Source organism: Marmota monax, unplaced genomic scaffold (assembly GCF_021218885.2).
Source record: "Marmota monax isolate L192 unplaced genomic scaffold, Marmota_monax_Labrador192_F-V1.1 WCK01_AAM20220418_F8-fsc00247, whole genome shotgun sequence".
NCBI classification, from domain to species: domain Eukaryota; kingdom Metazoa; phylum Chordata; class Mammalia; order Rodentia; family Sciuridae; genus Marmota; species Marmota monax.
This window is the reverse complement of record NW_026694880.1, coordinates 212,305-235,432: the sequence shown is the minus strand read 5'-3', so window position 1 is coordinate 235,432 and position 23,128 is coordinate 212,305. Positions and strand designations below refer to the sequence as shown.

General features: G+C 38.3%; 1 protein-coding gene across 3 annotated transcripts in view; it reads right to left on the bottom strand.

The window, feature by feature from the left end:
• The window catches only part of Lrrc1 (leucine rich repeat containing 1), a 123,000-nt gene that overhangs the window by 32,447 nt on the left and 67,425 nt on the right, over positions 1–23,128 (bottom strand). For all 3 annotated transcript variants that reach the window (XM_046426711.2, XM_058573388.1, XM_046426712.2), the window contains 2 exons: positions 14,233–14,311; positions 10,183–10,272 (listed from right to left, as the gene is read on the bottom strand). In XM_046426711.2, the coding sequence (XP_046282667.1) occupies positions 10,183–10,272; positions 14,233–14,311 (169 nt within the window). The remainder of the gene's footprint in view (positions 1–10,182; positions 10,273–14,232; positions 14,312–23,128) is intronic.

Here is a 23,128-nt window from a genome sequence, read left to right as displayed (position 1 = left end):
TGATTTTCTCTCCTCCCTGCCATTCCTACTACTTCCACTGCCAAGGGAGCTGAGGGGCACCTCCTTGTAAGCTCCTAGGGAGAGAGTGACCGAAGCCCGGCCTCTAAGCACACTGTTTCACACAGTTCATAATAGCAGGCACAAACCTTATACTCTTTTGTAAGTTGGAATGTAGGCCAACTGTATTTTTAGGGTTCTATTTCAGGGGCTAGATGAGTGGTTACTTTAAGGAATTTACATCTGTTCTCCGCTATGTTTGAAAAACTCCTTTTAATCCACTTGGATTCCCCCCTGCACACACATTTTGGTGACCAAAATCATTAAGATATTAAAGAGTAAAATAAATTAAGACAGACCAGGCAAACAAATGGCAGTACACTGCAAAACCACTAAAATGAAAAAATCTACAAACATTGATGGTCACAATATTTGACTGTAGAAAATAATATTGATGGGGGACACGGGGGTTCTTACACTTTCATATTTCTATCTTTCAACAAAAAATTAGTATTGTAGAAATCTCTGGCTACAAATTTCCTATAGTAGCTTTGCTCTGGAATTCATATTGTACTGTATTTTATAGTAATTTCTAAATGCCCCCAAAGAGCATTAAATAAGATTGTAGGTATCAAAAGATTTTCTCAGGCGGCACTCTAACACAACATAGCCACACAGCCCACATGAAGTGGCCATGGGCTCACTGAGGTTAAGCCCATTTAAATTAAGGTCACCATTCTCCAGGGCAGCAGACACAAAATCAGACCCACACTCTAGTTCAATCAGCCAGAGAACCTGAGGCCTACTCACTTGCACTACTTCTAGAGGCAAATTTTCATAATTAAATACTTATTGATAACAACCATTTAGTGGCTGATAGCTATCCTGGGTGCTGTGCTAGTTCACCAGTCAAGTTCTTGCTCCTCTAAGAAAGCTGTTTTTTTGAGAACAAAATTTAATTACACAGGCAGTGGACATATTTAGTCTAACTTTTTTTTTAATAATATGAATTTTATGAACAGCTAAAAGAACTGTCATAGAGAAAGTTCCATAAGGTAAAGACAAAGCAGCAAGCTCCACACAGGGACACAGGCTCCCCAACCCAGACCCCGACCCACTTCATCTGCTCCTGCAGGGGTTGCTCATGCCCTCCAGCCTGCTCTTCCTCTGTATTAGCCAAGCACTTTTAAGACTGGCCAAGTGCAAGCAACTGGACTAATGACCTCAGCCCATTACTCACAGTTATATTTCCAATAAGAAAAACCAGGGCACCTTCCCAGGTACAGCACCATCTTTCATCAGTAGCCGGCTTCAAGTCTGCCTAAGGTCCATTTTTTTTTTCATTGAGATAGAATTCACAAATTATAAAATTTACCTTTTTAAACTGTACAATTGTGTGCGTTTTAGCACTTTATTCACAAGGTATACACCATCACCACTATCTTACTACAGAAAATTTTCACCTCTCCCAAAAGAAGGTTCATCCTCATTAGAAGTCATTAGAAGTCATTCCTCACCCTCTCCCTGTCCCACTCTCAGCCTCTAGCAACCACTAATCTATTTTCCATCTGTATAGTTCTGTATTCAGAACTATACAAATGGAATCAGAAAATATGTGACATTCTGTGTCTGGCTTCTTTTACTTAACATGTTTTTTTCCAAGTACATCCATGTAACATATAGCAACAACCCCATTCCTTTTTTTATGGCCAAATAATATTCTACTGAATACATATACAATATTTTGTGATTCTATTTACTCGCTGATGAAATTTTGAGTTGCTTCCTTTTTGGCTATGATAAATAAGGCTTCTATGAACATTTGTGAACAAGTTTTTCTATGGGAATATATTTTCAATTGTTTTAGGTATATATAACTAGGAGTGGGGCACATGGGACTAAGTTCAACTTTTCAAAGGACACCAATGGAGCTGCACAATTCTACATTCCCAACAACACATAAGGGTTTCAATTTCCCTAAATCCTCAGCAATCCCTGTCATTATTTATTTATTTTTATTATAATCATCTTAGTGTACATGAAGTGGTATCTCATGGTGGTTTTGATTTGCATTTCCATACCACCCATTTCTGAAAAGTGAAACACACTGTGTGACATGCTTGAGTAGAAATTAACACAACTGATCTTAAGAAAAAACTTTTTATTATTAAAATACTCCTTTGGAAGACAAATTCATTTACACATTAAGGAGAGATCAAATGCTGGTATAAAGAAAAGTATCCTTCCTGACTTTCCCAATGGAATCTTCCATTTGTTTTTAGTAATAGTAAATGAAAAGCCATTGTTCACTAGGCATATTGTTTTCAAGGGCATATTTAAAAAAAAAATTCTAGTGGAATTTTTTTAAAATCAGATAGTTTTCTTAAGCCTGTGCAAAACTGGAAAGTCTAGGACGTGCACTGGATGCCCTCCACTGCTACCTGGTATCTTCAGTGATATATAAAGTCATATATTGAATTTTACCCTAACTTTTTCTAAAAGGGTCTTAAAAGAGCTTCATGAAATAAGGAAGGGCCCTGAAAGTGGGGAAGAAACTAAAGTGCTCATTGTGAAAAGCATGCAGTGAAGAAACTGTGCCATTTTTCAAGAAAGAAATCAAGGGCCAGTGCCAGCTCCACCACCCACCAGCAGTGTACACTTGGGCAGATTACTTATCTCCAGCTTACAAGGACATGGACGAAGCTCAGGGTGGGGAACGCCAGCCTCATGAGTATGGGAGCTGCCGTAAGGCAGCCTATGTGCCCGGCACAGCACCTGACTCACGGCAGCCTCCAGCAACACCTCTCTCCCACTCCTCAGCTCCCTTCGTCACACACAAGCTAATACAGCTGCTCTCACTGCTCGTTGGAATTAGCTCTAAGCTTTCTGGCAGAAAAGTAAATGTGATAAATGTCAGAATTGTTATTAAAAAGGAAAAAGCTTACCATTCTTTTGGCAAGATATTTTTTTCCCTAAAAATAACTTTTTCTCTCCCTAATAGCTCTTTATATCAGAAAAATAAAGCAATGTTAATAGACAATAACCATTCTTCATTAGAAGGTTTTAGAGCAACAGAAGCCATATTTTCATAGTTGTTTCTTTATAACAAATTTTAATAGAAACTGAATATACAGCTTAGGCCAGAAGAGAGGCTGTGCTGAAACAGGCCAATAGGGTCCCAGCTCAAGATTCCAGACTCTAATTTGACTGCCTATAATGTACCATAGGAAGGAAGAGGAGGGAAGGAGGCAACACTGTGAGCCTTGTCACCTGCAGGTGTTGAGGATGAGGAAATGTCAGTATGTGCAGACACAGAGAGTTGACCGACTGTTATGGTTTGGATATGAGGTGTCCCCCAAGAGCTCACGTGTGAGACAATGCAAGAAGGTTCAGAGGAGAAATGACTGGGTTGTAAGAGTCTTAACCCAATTAGTGAATTCATCCCCTGATAGGGATTAACTGAGTGGTAACTGAAGTAGCAGGGTGTGGCTGAAGGAGGTGGGAATTAGGGTGTGACTTTGGTGTCTATATTTGTTATCTGGAAAGTGGAGACCTCTCTCTCTGCTTCCTGATCATCATGGTGAGCTGCTTCCCTCTGCCACACACTTCCTCCATGATGTTCACCCTCACCTCAAGCCCTGAGGAATGGAGCTGGCCTTCTATGGACCTCTGAAACCGTGAGCGTTCTAATAAACTTTTCCTCCCCTAAAATTCTTCTGGTCAGGTCTTTCAGTCACAGCAGCCAAAAAGCTGACTAAAACACCGACCAAGACCCTGCTCTATCACAGTACAAGGAGATCCAGGCACACACCACCACTAATACCTACAACCAAACAGCAATTATAAGACTACAGCTTTTACTCCTCAGTAAAAGGTAGGCCACAGAACATATGGGTTTGGGATCTATTTCACCTTTCCAATTGGGTAAGGTGTGACATAAGAGAGGTAGAATTTCAATCATTAACTGAGGAAAAGATTCAGCCCGTTTGGAAAAGAGAAGAGGCAGGTTAAAAATTTTAAAGTTCACTTTTATGAAAAGCTTTGTAGTTTGGTTTGAGCAGAGCTTGTAAGGATCTATAGACAGCATGGTAAAAATTTCACCATGCTTGATGCTACAATAAACTACCAAGCATTTGAAACTGCAGTTTCCAAGTTTAACTATTAAAACAGTTGTGGCAGATTTTTTAAAGCAAGCATTATAGTCCCAACCCAAAAATCTAGCAGGTAACAGCAGAGTTGCACTGACACAACAGGAAACAAGAGACCCCCAAACCCCAAGACCACTGCTTCCCACTCTCAACAAGCCCTGGAGAGATATCAAAGGAACCCCTGGAGGCATGGAAAGTGGATTCTGAGAACCACTGGCACAGAACTGAGCTGACCCCCACACATTCTATTCTAGAATGGTAGTCTTCATACATTTAAGAATATACCTTCATAATCCTTACATTTATTTTTAAAACAGACAAATATATGTGCCAATATATTGTGCATACCACAAAATATACATAAAAACAAGAATTTTATTGAAGAGTTAAAAAAAAGAAAAATATTTTATTAAAGAGACAAACATCTTTTCATCTCTTATTAGTAAGAGCAATGGGATTGAAATGCTTTATTTTTAAAATCTTTTGTTTTACATTTGGTGACAAAACAACCCGTTATAAGTTACTTAACTTATAACTGTTTAACTATAAAAGATGAAAAAAGATACCTCACCAAACTACAGTAATTCAAGAAGAATGCCCCATCAGCTTCATAAATCAACATACTAATTTTTTAAATTTCTTCTAATTAGGGAAACATCTATTGAGATTCAACTGGTAAGTTACCATCTTCTCTGATGTTACTTGTTCATGAACACTAATCAGAAGACGTTTCACTTCTGTATTTTTTAACAAAAGGTTTAAAAATCCACTGAGTGAGTTTCCCACTTATCAGTGAACATCATCTGTGCTCTGAAGGACTGAGTAACATATGGATGTGCTGGAAACTACCTGCTGTTAAAGAAAAGGGTCAGCGAATTTGGGACATGCTTATCCTGGTAAATGAGAAATGTGAAATTCTGCATAAAAAAGCAGTATACCTCCATGTAATTCAAAAGATTCCATGACCCCTCCTCATCTCATTACAAAGTGTTATACAATTCTACTATAGCCAGGCCTGAAAAGTTCAACTGAAAATTTGTCAACTTTAAAGTGATACAAAGGTGATATGCATACAGTTGAATTCTGATCTTTTTCTGAGCTAGTGATAGTCACTACCATACACTTTATTGAGATGCTGGGTAGTAGCTGTGAGCTGGGACTCCTTCCTATTCAGCCATGTGATCCTGAGGTGAAACACCCAACACTCTAACTGGTACAGGGCTGCCAAGCTACTATCTTCACTAGGGTTAGGTGCATTAAATGCCTTTTGACTGATGACATTTCCAACTTACAATGGGTTTATGGCAATGTAATTTCCACTGTAAATTGAGAAGCATTTGTATTTCAGACTCACTTTTTCAAACCAGATTGATGGTTACCTGTAGTGTAGCCACTAAGCGTTGTACATGACCTGCAACGCTTGGCAGTGCACTGAAAGCTCACCAACCAACATGGTGCTAAACCCTTTTGCTTGTGGGATATTCAATCTCCTCTCCAGAAGCTCCTCTAGACATAGCCAGCAGTCACATGTGACTCAGGAACTGAGTGGAGGATGCAATTCTTTCTGGATTGTTTAGATTAAAAGAAAAAAAAAAAAAAAAACACCAATTTCTTCTCACACAGCAATGGGTGACGCATGTACTCCCCAAGCACTGAAGACAGCAACAACTTACTGCAACCTGCACAGAGACACCCAGGGAAGCAGCTGCAAACCTACAGGGGCACCACAGGATACTTTTAATTTGAGAGCAAAATAGGAATATTCAACATCTGTTGGGCTCCATGTGGACCTAGCTCAGTAGTTCAGTTTCAACATTAGGCAGCACTATGTTCCTCTCAAGGGTTTTTAGTGATTACTATGATGAAAAGCAAGTACTAGGTAACAAATCAACGTGGAAAGAGCAATGAGGTGGTGGTTAGGGAAGATGAGCAGTCCACAATAGGTACTCACGTCCCAAAATAAAGAATTGGGGATACTTGAGAATAAAAGAAAAATATTCCTTCAACTTATTTATACTATTTATACTCCCCCCTGCTACCAAAAAATAGTTACAAGATTGTTAGGACAAATACTTATTAAGTTTTTTGAATCTATTTACTAATTAGAACTGTTAGATATTTCTAGGAGTACTAAGAAAAACTTACTGAGCCCATAAAGCCTCCCAGAACCAAGGTCTATGGTGATGGAAAAATAGGGAAAAAATAGATTGGGACCAAGAGGTCAAATTTTAATTCCAGTTCTGTCATCAACTCCCAAAACCTGTTCAACGTAACTGACCCTGGATAAATGAAACACATGACAGGAGAGATGCTTACAGAAGCCCAGCTTCAAAGCACTCGCTGAAGTCGGCTTGTCCTAGATATAGCCTATGGCCCTCTCCTCCCAGCCTGGGTGTTCTTGCCCATCCCCAGGAGGTCCAAGTCCTTGAGAAATCCATATCTCTGCATGTTAACGCCAAGTATTGCATTAGGTGCCAGGAGGAGAAACAGAAGACCTGTCTTCATGGATGCTCAAAAGGTCAACACTAATGTGGTTTACTCATTTGATTAAATAAGCAGGGTGAATTTTTGCAAAAATTATACTTCCTATTCTATAAAAGTAAGGATCATTCAAATGACTATTTCATGCCCTTTTCAATTTTTTTGGAAGATTGAATAGGTGTGCCTTCTTCTTTACAAAACCACTCACTCTCTGAGAAATTGTACTGGTTACTAAATATTTGGTTAATCAAATATGTTAAATGCTGTAAAGAAACCAGTTGAGAATCCTTTGTGAAAATGAAGAATCTCTTCCCTGAGGAAAGTTCCTAAGTTTTCCCAAAAACAACATGCATATGTATAATCTGAGACTTCCTCAACAATTCCTTATTTCAACTCTTTCAAGCACTTCTTCATCATGGCCTAGGATCCCAGGGGATCCCAGTCTTCTCAACGGGTGTTTGTTCTTTTATGCCTTTCTACTAAGTCAGTCTATACTTGGAGGACAGGTTATTACTTGAACATTACTTGAGCAGAAATCTTAAACTCAACAGGAAAAAAATCACATTTCTTACTTCAGTACCAAACACATTAATAACCAAGAAAGGAAACTCTCTATTTCTTATTTTCAAAAACTGACCTAATAAATGGCTTTTTTTTTCCTGGCCTGGGAGTACCAATCAGTATTGTAATGTTCTAACAGTAAACACAAGCTGATTAAATCTAAAAACAAACTACCCCTATTATTGACAGAAATTGCAGATACACAAAAAATTCTAAACAAGCAAGTACAGATATTAATAGAGAATATAATAAGGAATATTATCATTTTTTCTAAAATGTTTATTAAACATTTTCTATTAAAACAGTGCAGTAGAGTATTTAATCAAACTCTGGTTTAAGAAGAACATATTTTCTCTTAAAGCATTAAATCTTTATAAAAAGACATAAAGCAAAAGGGGAGGGGTAAGAATCAGGGGCTAGAAGGGATAACCACTGAGCTAGCAGCAGGCTGGGAATGAGTGGGAGGGAGCATAACAAGAGAATTGAATCTCAGAGACCTTAAGCAGTAGGAGGAGGCAGAGTCATTTAGGATGTTTAGTGGCTACTATATTTAAGGATTTTTAAATTACAAATAAATGAAATTTTATATAATAAAATTAAAGTGTCAGTGCATGAACTCCACAGTAGAACACTGCTGTTCTTCTGCCATGGATGCTGTACACTTGGGGTGCACTGGAGGCTTACAACCCCTTTCCCCTCCTATGAGCGAAGGACACAATGCTTGATCAGCAAGTCAGCTGGCACAAAGTTAAAACACCAGCATGCATCTCAGAAAAACATCGACTTGCTGTCTGAAACAGGATCCCAGAGGTAAAGGAGGGGCAGAGGTGCCTGTTGAAAATGCCTGTGGACCTCTAGAGAGAGAACCTTTGCAGGACACAGTCAGAAGACTGGGCTCAACCCTCCCATTGTGGTTCTCAAAGGGCAGTTTCCGTTTTGTCTTAGAACTCAGGCAAGACAGGTAAAAGGCAGGAAATCACTCCAGACAGGACTGGGACCCTTGGTCCCTGATTAAGGTCAGCCAATTGGGCTTTTCTTTTAAATAGTTAAAGAAGAACAGTTACATCACTACTAGGTCCTAGAGAAAAGAAGAAGGTCTGCTGAGATAATTCAACTAGTTATTTATGGGAGTGTCTAACAGCATTTACTCACCAGCACACATCCCTTCCTCAAAGGATTTGATCTTTTGCCATGCCTACCTCCCCCACTATTTGTATACCAGCCGCATGAAAAAGTGCCATCCCCTCAAGGACCTAGGAATTAAACCAGAGACTTTGCGCCTAATGGAAGAAAAAGTAGGCTCAAATCTCCATCATGTCAGATTAGGTCCAAACTTCCTTAATAAGACTACTATAAAGCAAGAATTAATATCAAGAGTCAATAAATGAAATGGATTCAAACTAAAAAGCTTCTTCTCAGCAAAAGAAACAATCAGTGAGGTGAATAGAGAGCCTACAGAATGGGAGCAAATCTTTAACACAAGCACATCAGATAGAGTACTAATTGCTAGGATATACAAAGCAGTCTAAGAACTTAACAACAATAAAACAAGTAACCCAGTCAATAAATGGGCCAAGGAACTGAACAGACACTTCTCAGAAGAGGATATACAATCAATCAACAAACATATGAAAAAAATAAAATGTTCAACATATCTAGCAATTAGAGAAATGCAAATCAAAACTACTCTAATTTCATCTCACTCCAGTCAGAATAGCAGCTATCAAAAATACAAACAACAATAAGTGTTGGCAAGGTTGTGGGGAAAAGGCACACTCATCCATTGCTGGTGGGATTGCAAATTGGTCCAGCCAATCTGGAAAGCAGTATGGAGATTCCTTGGAAAACTTGGAATGGAACCACCATTTGACTCAGCTATCCCATTCCTCGGTCAATACCCAAAGGACTTAAAAACAGCATAGCACAGGGACACAGCCATATCAATGTTTATAGCAGCTCAATTCATAATAGCTAAATTGTGGAACCAACCTAGATGCCCTTCAGTAGATGAATGGATAGGGAAACTTTGGTGTATATATACACACAATGGAACATTACTCAGCATTAAAAGAGAATAAACTCATGGCATTTGCAGGTAAATGGATAGAGTTGGAGAATATAATGCCAAGTGAAGTAAGTCAATCCCAAAAAATCAAAGGCCCAATGTTTTCTTTGATATGAGGATGCTGACTCATAATGGTGATGGGGGCTGGGGATGGGGCGGGAACATGGGAGGAATGGAGGAACTTAAGATAGGGCAAAGGGGAGGGAGGGGAAGGAAGTGGACAAGGGGGTAGGAATGATGGTGGAATGAGTTAGACATCATTACTGAAAGTACATGTATGAAGATACAAATGATGTGAAAATACTTTGTGTACAATCAGTGACTTGAAAAATTGTGCTCTATATGTGTAACATGAAATGAATTGCATTATGCCATAGTGTATAACAAATTAGAATACATAAATAATTCAATTTTAAAAAGTGTCACCCAATCTCCACTCACTTCTGTTTTCCAAGCAGGCCATCCATCGTCACTCCCTGTTCTCAGGGCTACAATTCACAAGTGCTGTCAGACATAGCTGCTGTTTAGGGGCACATTCTTTTAAGTTTATAGTGGAGTCCTTTGTGGGCCCTATTCCCTAAATAAGGTTTAAAATTACCATCAGCAGATGATAGTTTCCAGTAGTATTCACTACATACTAGTAAGTAAATTATTTACTTTGCTTAAGTTAACTACTGCTTTGGAATCCATTAAAGAGAGCTTCCAAACACATTATGTTTCTTACAAGTAGCAGCATAGTTTAGAACCATTAAGATTTAGGAGCAATTGAATGCAAAAATAAGGAGGCTGGCTATGATCTTTCTTAAAGGTAATAATGAAAAATAGGTAAATGGCTTTTGAAAATAAGAGCTATAAAAGGGGAGGAGGATAGAGCTAATGATACAGATGTCCTTTCAGTCTTATAATCACAAACTGCACATAAAAACTTACTTGCCAATATTTTCAGGCAGAGACTGTAATGAGATGTCATTTACAGAAAGACATGTTAAATTCTGTAATTCAGGAAAGCTTTCTGGTAACCTATAACAATAAAAACAAAAAAAAATGTTAATTAAAAAGAACAGCAATATGTAATAAGCATAAACGTGATGGTGACTTCTCTGTGCTAACTGAAACAACCTCTTCAAAATTACATTGTAGGTGACATGTATACCTTGACTTTACACACACACACACACACACATACATGACACTTTCAAAGAAAAAAACAAATGTTTCATCTACCTAATTGAAGTATAGGGGCATGACAGAATACTTATTGATAGAGTAATGCAGAAATAAAGAGAACAGATAGGCAGGTTCTAAGAATAAAGGGGGAAATATTGTGGGACTATTGAATACTCCATAAAAAAACAAAACAACTGACAAATTGCCACAGCAGCTGAAAGTGCTTAACAGTGAAAACACTTTATTGATTAGCAGAAAATAAAGAGAAAATTTCATCCGCCCACAAGATTACGACAAAACACAAGACAGCTGCTCAAAAATGTTTCTTCCTGTAGCTTATAATACCCAGAGCAAAGGATTACTTAGAATTGATCAGCTGACAGCCAATTGCTACTTTCTTAACTTTTTTCTTTTAATTCAAAATGTCACTCACTTGAGATAATTATGTGTTTCACTATGTTCTTCTACACAAAAGCAGTTTTTTGTATGTCCTTAAACTCTGCAGAATAGTAAGGCTTCAAAATAAAATCATTATTTAAAATTTACAAAGAAATTTTACTTTCAGTATTCCTATGGTTACCAGTATGCATGCAGGGATAAATAAAAAAGAAAAAATATCACTAAAGGCAAAAAGATCTCACTGCATCTGAAATAAAACACAATGCATACACACAAATCTGTTAGTATAGACAATAGAACCACAAATCTGTTACTTTTTCAGCAGGGAGAAATTTCTGACTTTAATGATAGTCTCTAAACTGGAATCTTTTATTTTTCTTCTTCTAGATTCTTTTTTGGAAGGTGAGAATAAAATATGTTACAGTTTGACATTTAACATAGGTTAAGGCCTGACTGCAAAATCAAATTCAGGCCCTTAGAATTAAGGTATTAACTAGAATGTATATAATCATTGAATTATGTTTTTAGAAGAGTTAGCTTATTACCTATAATTTCAAAAAAATCAACACATCTGGTTTGCCTAAGTTTTTAACCAGACAGTATATATCATTTTTTTAAAAAATTCTAAAACTAGATGAAATGTCCTTAAACATAAGCAAATGTTCTAAATGTCTGATTTGCATTTTTTTTACCGGCTGTTAACATTCAGAGCCAAGCTAGTATAAGGTGAGGAAGAAGCAGAGACTTAAGTCCAGGGAAGCTGAAGTCTGAGCTTCCCACTCAATAGCTGCACCAACTGAAAGGCCAGCCAACTATCTGAGCCTTCGTTGTTTCTTTAGTCATAATATAAGTGGGCAGAGTCAGTAACCAACAAAGGTCCCTTCAACTCACAGCATACCTTACAAATGGAAATGGATTGCTTTAAGAAATCCACCAAATAGGAGCCCAGGATAAAATATAAGTAAAACCTCATGCAATCTTGGTGTGTTCCAGTGGAGAGTTTTGAGAATGGTGAAGTCAAATGTCAGCCAGCATTAGAGAAGAAAAGCTGAAAAAAGGACTAAGCAACTGAGTGGTTTAAAAAAGCTGAACAGCTCGGGCTGGGGTCATGGCTCAGTGGTCAAGCGCTTGCCTAGCATGTGTGAAGGCACTGAGTTCGATTCTCAGCACTACATATACAAAATAAATAAATAAAGGTCCACTAGCAACTTAAAAAAAAAAAAAAAGCTGAATAGCAGCACAAAGAAAATTTGCCCACTTGCCTAACCTGGTTCAGTTCAACAAGCATTTATTGAGCACTTACTCCATTCCGGGAACTACAGTTGGGCTGGAAATACAGTAATAAGTTATAGAGAGAAAATAAGTAACTTCCTCAATTCAATTGGGAAGTCGTGGTCAAAGGGATAACTTAAGTGTAAATTTCAAGTGTTATGAAAAATGTACACAAGAGCGTTCTATAAAAGCTCAGAGGAGGGGGCCATGGAGAGTAAGCAGGAAAGGCTTCCTGAAGATGTGCAATGCTCAGGCTGCTTTGTAGGGAGGTGAAAGGGTTGGTTCAGTGAAGGAGAGACAGTTCATTTCACAGGTGTGAAATGAAGTACCTGGGGCTAGGGGTATGGTTCAGTGGTAGCGCACTGATCTAGACAGTTTGATCTTCAGCACAAAAAGAAAGAATATGAAAAAAAAAATGAACTAAGTAGAAGCACTTTATTAAAGCAGAGAGTGATGTCTGACACAGGAAACAGAGGACAACAGGGTGGAGAGACAGGCTAAGCTAAAGTGCAGACAAGGAGAGGCTTGCATAGCACATCTAGAAGTGACTTATTTGACAGGGACATTGTTATGGCTTGGATGTGAGGTATATCCCAAAAGCTTATGTGTGAGTCAATAGAAGAGGGTTGAAGAAGAAATAATTGGGTTATGAGAGCCTTAACCCAATCAGTGAATTAACCCCCTGATGGGGATTAACTGAGTGGTAACTGAAAGTGGGTAGGGCGTGGCTGGAGGAGGTGGGTCATGCCTTTGGGGTACATATTTTGTAGCTAGTGAGTGGAGTCTCTATGCTTCCTGATCATCAAGTGAGCAACTTCCCTCTGCCACACTCTCCTGCCCTGGTGTTCTGCCTCACCTTGAGCCCCAAGGAATAAAGCTTACTGTCTATGGACCGAGGCCTCTGAAACCATGAGCCCCCAGATAAACGTTTCCTCCTCTAAAATTGTTCCAGTTGAGTCTTTTAGTCAAAGCAATGAAAAAGCTAACTAAAACAGGGAGTTTCAGGTGGTTTTTAGAAGAGAGGCAAACTGAGGGAAGACGGCGAGGAAAGAGGGTAAGACCTGAGGACAGTGATGAGTTAGAGCACTGTCAGGCTACAGCTTCCTGGATCACTGTTTTCCAGTTATAAATGGTAAAGGCAACCCTGTCACTGAAATTCAAAAAAGGAAAACCAGAAATATTTTAAAAACACATTTACTTCTTGAAAATAAGGATATGGCCAAAACAAAAGTAAACAGGGTGTTTATTTCTCCAGTACTCTAGACTCAAGATGTCCCAAGCAATTCTAAAATAAGTAAGGTGAATTCCAAATTCTACTTCAATCTCAAGGAAGAATACCACACTGCTAAGGCTGCTTACAGAGCTTTGAAAAATTCTAGAGATGGACCCACCTGGCCCTGACCGAACTCTAGAATAAAATCCCAAGGGATGTCTATCGCCACATGGCCACCAACTCAGTTGCCATGGCAACAAAGACACCTGGAGGCCAGCAGTCACGGACTCATGACTTATGTCAAGAGGCAGAAAGAGAGGATCTCAGCAATGCCTCCTCAGTCCTGCTGTGAAATACCAGAAGGGCAGAGCTGGAGTAAGTGGCAAAACAGCAACAGGTGGCTTTGTTTGGTGGGATAAACCCAAAGAAATCCCCATAGCTATTGCTAAAGTAAGGAAATCACAGTTTTGAGGGGGTTTTATTTTTTAAAGGCGAGTTACAGGAAAATTGAGATTACAAATGTTTCATTACTGGAGGGGGAAATACAGATCTAATAAGACTTTTCCTTGGTTAACGATGGAATAAACTCTTGGAGAGGTTGGATTTCAGTCTTATCCAATATATCAGGCGGGATCAATGGGGGATACATGAACTCTAACATTTCTTCAGAAATTCTCTCCTCACTCCTATTTCATACACTCCTATGTTCTTCCCCTTTATCTCTACAACATCTTTTCAGTGTTTGTATAGACAGTATGCTTTTCATTGTGCACTATGTATAACTAAATATTTAGGTAACTCACCCATCCTTAATAAAGACAAGAATGCATATGGCACCTCCAAAATAGGTAACCTCACAGTGTCCTCCACCTGGCTTTCAAAAATGATATCCTTAATACTACAGATAGAAGACTAAGCAGAAAGGTTACCTAGTCAGTGGGTTTCCGCTGAAGTCGGCTATCTGCAGTGCTTTACAGAATGAGATGCTTTCTGGAATCTCAGGAATATCTGTAGGAGTAAAGAAAATTTACCAGCATTGTTAATATTTTCATATTTTTCAAGATAGACCACTGTCAAAGGGAATACCCAGGGGCTGGAAGTACGTCTCAGTGGTAGAGAACTTGCCTAGCATGTATAAGACCCTGGGTTCCATCTCCAAAACTGGGGTGGAGTGGGATGGGCAGAATATCTAGAAATTGCTACCTTAATTCAAACATGGCATAGATTTATAAAGGAGTTTTGAACACTTATTCTTGCTTTCCTAATAGAAATACATTATTAATGGAAGGACATTAAAGAAAAATTATTAAAAAGAACCACCATCCGATTACCACCAAGTCCCACCTTATCACAAGTCACTGACAGCATTCGGTCCTAATTCCCATTAGAATTTTTTTCTTATGTTTTCACATGGTTTTATGAGTACAAAGTTTGCCAAAGTAGTACATTTTTAAATTAGGGATTTTTTTCTGATACAAACATAAGAACTTTAAAAATAAAGTATAAAGAAGAAAATTTAAAACAACAACACTCTTATCACCCCAAGATAATATTTTACTCTAAAATACTTTCAGTCCACACACACACACGCGCGTGCGCGCGCATGTATGTAAACAGGCTGTATTTCAAAATACTAGGTTCATTACATTTTTTAAATTTACATTATTTTTACAAACTTTTTTCCTTGATCATTTTTCAAATAGTCTTCCATTCCTAATGGCAGAAAAACACATTGCATATATTTTCAGACTTCATTTAATCAATCCCCCATTGTTGGACATTTAGGTTGTTTCCAAGTTCCTGATGCTATAATTATATTTATGCCAATTCCTGATTATTTCCTTAGGCTAAGTTCCCAGAAGTAGAATTACTGTGTCCAAGGCATTAACATCTCTTCAGCACTTGATAAATATTGTTAAGTTGCTTTAGAGGGGAGACAGTCTGTACCTATTTATACCTTCATTAGCCTGTCCAAGATGCCCAATTCAACATCTCCCTTTTTGTTGGTTAAATAGTCCAGCAACACTGTATTTTATATTCCTTTTATTACTAATGAGGCTGAATATTGTTGTCTTTATTGGCCACTAAATATTGTGATTTTTAAATGACCAAAAAATGTTATTTTGAATTCTTTGTTCTCTTGGTACAAACCCTAAGATTATAGCTTTTAGGGCTTTAAAAGTTTAGTTCATAGCATTTAATTTCAAGAATACATTTACTTTGGACATATCAACATGGAGAAGGGCGAAAATAGAAATGGTTCCCCTGGTCCCATGCTGTTTCTTCCACCAGTTTGACAAATGCAGACTGAGCCAAAACACACTTAATATTTCTAAATTGGGGGTTGGAGAGGAAAAGGGAGAAATAAAGGGAGAAATGGATGTCTTGCTCCAACAACCTTGGAGTAATCAAATGCCACATGAGAGTTTTTATTTCAAATTTAAAAGCCTAAAACATTTGAATGTGTGATGATGTTTTTCTCACAGTATTATCAGCCTTACATGGTTATGTAAGAGTGGGAAACACCCATTAAGATCCTAATTTCATAAACATGATAGGTAGATAGATAGGTTAACAGACAATGTTGTCCACAGCTGGGTCTGGAATGAAATTTTAAAACTCAAAGCATTTGTGGGCCCTGAGATAACAAATATAGCAGCAGCCTCTTGATAAACATTACCTTATTTATTCCCTTCAAAAATATGTTATTTTAACTTCCATTGTCCATAATAGGCACTAAGGTTCAAAGAGATTAAGTGATTCGCTGGTCGCTACCTATTTCACTGAGAGCTGGCCACAGATGCTGAAGTCCAGCACTGCCACATTTAACAAAGAACAGAAACCCTAAATGCAGGACAGGATTAGCACTGCTGCTAAGGCAAGAGAGGCAGCCACACGCTTGCCTAGGTCTGAAAAGCACTGGCCAACCTGGACACTCCATAAGGTCTCTCTGCCTAAATAAAATACCTTGGGTTCCAGAGAATAGTCTATATGAGGCTGAGAAAAGAGGTGCCCTACAAGTGCTGAGGCAGAATGTCCAGCCACACTTCAAGACACAAATTCTACAGTGGCTGTTACCTTATCAAGGGAAAACAGCATCAGCTAAGGGATGTCAGTTATGTAGATGTCTGTTACTCAGAGCATCAAAAGCATGAACCTTGTGTATAATATATCAAAATGCACTCTACTGTCATGTGTAACTAACTAGAGCAAATTAGAAAAATAAATAAAACATGGTCACAGGAAAACAACGAAAGCATGAACCTGAAAAGATGAGCCAACCAAGGGCTATGTGAATAGCGACTCCAAGAAACTCTGGGCAGGGCTGGTTTGGAATCCAAGAATCAAAGGATAATGGCAATGGTGGCCAGAGAACACAGCTGGACCAAATCCAGTCAGAGGTGACCCAGAGGTCTGGAATGCAGGAAGGTATTCCCTCTCTAGGCTAAAATGTACATACACCATAGCAAAGAGCAAATAGAACCAAATGTCATTTCTGATGTGCTCTGAACCAGTGACAGCAGAGGAGAAGCCCAGACACAAACTTAGGGTTGTGGTAAGAATAAAGAAGGCCAAGCAAACTGAAGAAGAGTAGCATTGTTAACAGAGAGAGATGTCAAGGGTTTTTGCTGATTTTTTTTTTTTTTTTGAGAGAGAGAGAGAGAGAGGTTTTAGTATTTATTTATTTATTTATTTATTTTAGTTTGCGGCAGACACAACATCTTTATTTGTACGTGGTGCTGAGGACTGAACCCAGGGCCACATGCATGCCAGGTGAGCGTGCTACCACTTGAGCCACATCCCCAGCCCCTTTGCTGATTTTTAAAAAATTATTCAACAAAAATTTTTTATTAAACCCTGAATAGGCATCTACTCACATATAAGTAATAGAAATATTTATTATATATTTAGTATTATTATGTATTTACTAAAGTAATAATACTTAGTATTATTAATGAGAAATTAATTATTAATTTTCATCTAATCATTAAGGTATATAACACAACTTCTACTTGCTAACACTCAGCTCAAGCTTCTATGAAGACAAAAAAGAAAAATGTTTTAAATCATAGTTTATTAATTCATAACTGACCTTATTCCACATAAACCCAAGAATAAAATCATAAAATTTATTATTTACAAAATATCTCAGGTTGATTGTAAAATTAATGTTTTCCTTACAAATTTCCTAAGTTAACCTTTTTAATTTGGACCCACTTTAAGCTGTCATTAATTCTGATTAGAATTGTTTTCAATTGGGCTGGGAATGTAATCCAGTGGTAGAGTCTTGCTTAGCCTGTGAGAGGCCCGGGATTCCATCCCCAGCACCCCAGCACCATAAATAGAAGAATTGCTGTCATTTAATACTAAAAGGTGAAAGGAAGCTCAGTAGAGTAGAGGAGGGAGAAAAGGGGAAGGGGGAGAAGGGATTGAAATTAAATTCTATATATATATATGTATAATTTTGTCAAAATGAGGGGGGAGGGTGGATGATGGGAAAGGCAGCAGAGCACAACAGACACTAGTATGGCAATTTGTAAATCAATGGATGTGTAACTGATGTGAATCTGCAATCTGTGTATGGGGTGAAGGTGGGAGTTCATAACCCACTAGAATCAAAGTGTGGAATATGATATGTCAAGAAATTTGTAATGTTTTGAACAACCCACAATAAAAAATTTAAAAAAAAAAAAAATGAACCCAAATACTATGTATAATTATAATGCTCTAATAAAAAAGGAACTATAAAATAAATTAATTAGTTTCTACAAATATTTAGAAAGTGATTAGAATTTCACTAACACATTTTCTTTAGTTTTTAAAGAGGAAGAAACAAGGTCAAATAATACTAAAACCACAAATTGTTTTATTAGAATTTAGGCAGCATTTCTTAATTGAAAAGGCAATTAACAAGTGAAAAATGTTAATGAAATCTTTGAAATTATTATCTATAAAAATAAACCATCCTATTCTTTGTTTTACTATCATTTAATATATGTCTTATGCATATATTTAAAAATTGCACTTTTATTTGCTTTCAATCTTCAGAAGCACTTTATGTAATAAAAAGGCATAACTACCATTATTTTTTAAAAAAAGAATCACTGTCGATTAATAAGATTTAGTTGTATGAAGGGTTCCCCACCATCTGTAGTTTGCCAACATAACTGCTAATTACAGCCGGCATACAAGACGTTTACAATTAGTCCTAAGTTCTGTTGGTGCAAAAGGTCTCCTTCAACACCACCAGGCTGACAACAATCCCAGTACCATTTGCCAGAGGACTTGTGAAACAGAATATAGTGTTCACAACAGATACTGTCACTTAAGAAGTGATTGAAAATGGCATTCCCTGCTCTTCCCAGAGGTCGTATTCTTTTCTCAGTGTTCATTTTTAACACAGCAAGCGGAGATTCTACCCCATCCCACCCCAAAAGCAGTGAACACCTAATCTTACTTTATATGCTTAAGAAACCAAGGGATTCCCATATTTATAGGATTTTCAAGATGGACCACAACCTTTTCTGAAAATCTATCACTATCTAAGGGAAACTTCTTGTGTTGGAGCCTGGTGACTGAACAACATCTCAGCTTCCCCCATATATGAGAGACTTTTAGCAAGCACCCTGGGTATTTCCTTTCATGGAGAATGTGGACAGCCAGCCTAGTTGTCTATCATATTATAATAAATTCTTATGAATAAATTATTTTTTTAAAGAGAGAGAGAGAATTTTAATATTTTATTTTTTAGTTATCGGCAGACACAACATCTTTGTTTGTATGTGGTGCTCAGGATCAAACCCGGGTCGCACGCATGCCAGGCAAGCGTGCTACCGCTTGAGCTACATCCCCAACCCCATGAATAAATTATTCACAGGAATTTATTCTTATTCTATACAAATAGTCCCTTTTCTTCTTGGTTCAAGAACTACCTGACATCAGTAATTTATAATGCCAGGTTCTTTCCATTGAGAATAGCATGAATTGCAAAGAGAAACATAAGACTTAAAATATTTTTGAAGCCATTCTCTTAAGATTATATAATTCATATTCATGGCACTTGTAAATAGAAAGTTAAAAGAGACTAAAACTGCTTAAAGATGGAAAATTATTATCTCTGTCAATTAACTGTCTTTGCATAATTTACACAATAACATTTTAAATCTCAGGACACATCATACCGAAAGTTAGTAAGTTAAAATTTTCTTAAAAGTAAAGCAAGAGCTAAGCAAGTAGCCAGCTACATTTACTGCATCAGGACTACCATCCACACAGTAAGGTGGCAAACATCATACCCAGTACAAGGTGCTAACAGGGACAGGGTCTTACAGAAAGAAAAGCAAGTCAGTTTCATTCTCCTGGTTCTAGCCTCACTGCACTTGGGGGGGCTCTTTACTAAGCACTGTGATCATAAACCAGCAGCAACAGCACCTGACTGCACACTTACTGGGTACCAGTTACAGTTCTAAACACTGCTTAAATCTTCACAACGACTCCAAAGAAGATGTGTCTTCATCTCCACTGTTAAGGAAGAAAGTAAGGCACCAAAAGGGTAAGCACATTCCCCAAGTGAACGTGGCAAGCAAGTGGGAGAGCCAGGATTAACCTGAGGCATCTTGCTCCGGAGCCCGTGAGCCTCATCATGACATTATCTTGTCTCTAGAAAGACCAAGTGAAGGTCAGGGGGTGGACACCACTTGTGAGTACACAGGATGGTTCCTCCTGGGACCTCAGCAGCTCAGCCCAAGAGACCAGCAGGAAGCACATCTTCCAAGCTGTCTTAGGGTAGATATAAATGTTCTCTTTGCCAAAATCTTTTGATTTAACAAGCCAAATTAAAATTTATTTTCAAGATACATAATAAAAATACCAAAGTGATAAAGAAGAAACTTTAACATGAAAATTTTACCCTTACTTAATTCTTTGGGATTGTTAATCTTTATGACTTCTTGTCATGACATACTCTTAAAATTAAGCATAGTATTTGATTAAGTACAAAATACTAAAATGTTTCATGATCATTTCTTACTTACTGTACTTACAAAAAAGCAATATTGTACCTTAAAGTTTCAATTAAATGTTCCACAAATGCCCTCAAATAAAAAGATTAGGCCTCTCATAGTGCCCAATACTTCTTATTTGAACATCTGTTTAACAGTTATTATCTATAAAAATTTATTCAATAACCCACCCACTGGATATATCATCTTCTAGGTCAGGGACAAGACCTCTTTTGTCCTCTACTGTATTCCTACCTTTACCAGAGTATGGGCTCATGGCAGGTGCTTAATGATACTACTGACTAACTCCCAGATTTGGAACAGACAGCAGATTTCCTGGCAGCATCCTCATTTGATAAAGATAATCTCAACCACTCTGGGCCTCTGCCTCCTCGTGAAAGAGATTTTGGAATCTCTGTCTCATCTACCTCACAGGTCTACTGAGTGGTAAAATGAGATCATGTATATGATAGCTTGGTAAAGTCCACAAATGTAAAGGATGAAAGAAGGGAAAAAAGGTAATCCCCACGGAATGGCCCAGGTTGGTTTAAAACGTGGGTCATTTTTTATATCAACCAGTGGGGCCTAAGGCATACATTTTCTTATCCTCCTCTTACTCTGGGCACATACTCAGACCAGAGGGGAAAAATATCAAGAAGTCTGCCCATGTAGTAAGAGCTGAGTCTTTAAGGGTTTTGTTATAAGTATTCAATCTTAGATTAGAAAAGAGCAGGGGGTGGTGGCACAAGCCTGTAATCCCAGCCGACTGTGAGGCTGAGGCAAGAGGATTGTGAGCCTCAGCAACTTATCAAGGCCCTTAGCAAGCCCCTGTCAAGAATTTAAAGATAATACCTCAATGCCACATCAATAATGTTAAACAAAAGCAGAGACATACAAAAAAAATATGAGATAAACAGATGATAGTACCATCACAAATACAGCTACTTCACAAACTGCCTCTTAAAGAGGTCCTCTGGACCTGGCAGAGGCAACCCTGACAGGCATCAGCAACTCCCAAGTCAGCACATGGATACCAGAGGCTGCTAACTTCCCCATCAATATTCTGTAAGTCACCTCAAGGCTCAGTCGAGAGTTTAATTACATTTACATTTTTGGTCTACAAAGAGAAAATATATTAAATGTGAGCTTCAGGTAAACTCAGCTTTCAATCAACTATTAACACTGGTACCAAGCACCTTCTATATTCAACAATACTAAAATGCTATGGATGGTGCAAAGTAAAACACAACATTATATAACTTGATCCTTTTTCCATACAACACTGTCCCTTCTTATGAGAGGAATTAATTAAATAGATCAATTTTCTTGCTTGTGCACTGATTTCTCAAAATTCTAGAGCAACTTCTAGTGAGGAAGTGTGCACTATCGCCACTATAGCTCCTCATGGTCAATGCTGAGCTAATGTGCATGCTTCAGCCAGCCATCAGGGGATCAAGGGTGCACACGCTGACCTTCTTTCAGCCATATAGACACTTCTTTTTTTGTTTTTTTAGGACAATATCTCTATTTTAGATACAACTTAGAAATTGCTAACCAACTCCCTATTATTGCTTAGAGAAGGCTCCAGTGAAATTAGTCACTTGACAACTGTTGTCACTGCCATCTTAGATACAAGTGACAAGTCCTAAACATTGGTCAAACAGCAGGGGACAGACCCAGATCAGGTAAAGTGACACATATGAATCCAAAAAGAGGAACCATTTTCCTCCAAGCCCACCTGACTATGTTACTGCAAAGCAGGACAGCTGCCATTTTTGAGGCCCTGTGAAGTACCAGGCATTGTGACTGACATTTTACATACATCATCTCTAATTCTTACAACAAATTCTGAGACAGACAGTAGCAGTCTCACTGACAGATGGAGAAGGCGGTTCAGAACATTAAATAAATTGTCCAAGGTTACCCAGCTGATACGTAAAAGAGCAGGACTTCGGAATTTCCATTCCTCTCCTGGGAAAGACTGACAAGTATCAGCTGAGATCTGCAAAGTCAGATTCAATCAGCCCCAGACATGCTGTTGGGGTTAGAGATGCCAGAGGAATGCACACAGAGACAGGGTAAGGAAGGAGAAACAAGAGATGCTGTCTGGCAGTCAGCTTATCCAGAGATGGGGGTGGATGAGCAGTATGAGGTAAGAGGAGCAAGAGGGCAGAGTGACCCGGCTGTTGCAGACAAGGAAGGGACACAGGCTTCCCTGGAAACTCAGCAGGCAGAGGGGAAGAGAATTGCAGGAGCAGCCACAGAAGTCAAGAGAGCAAAGAGTGTGGACCAACATAGCGATGTGACAGGTGTGAAGGATGTGGGCTGGGCTGTTAGGAATCTGGTCTTTGAGAGGATGTAAGCAGAGAGGTTTGAGGGGAAGCTAGACCTCAAAGGGTGAGGATAAAGAGGAGGAGACATATGAGTGTAAAACAGTAGCTGCCAGATTCTAGTCTGAGACACGATTTTCATAGTTGACATATGAGAATAGGGAGACTGTGATAAGCTTTTCTAATCACAAAGCCAAATCAATCAATCTATCTATCTATCTATCTATCTATCTATCTATTTATTAGGACTTTCATTTAACTGGGTATTATAACCTGACTGGCAGGTTGAAATCTGTCTTTTACTAAATGATGGTGATAGTTTTGCTGTTGTTGCCATCCTGTTGGATCCCATTAAAGGGTTTAAGACAAAATCATCATCATCATAATGTGGGCAGTTTGGCATTCTTTGTACTTAACCTCCTTCCAAAACCAAAGAGTCTGCCATCCTGTTGGATCCCATTAAAGAAATTACACTGCCCAGATTGGCTGGCACC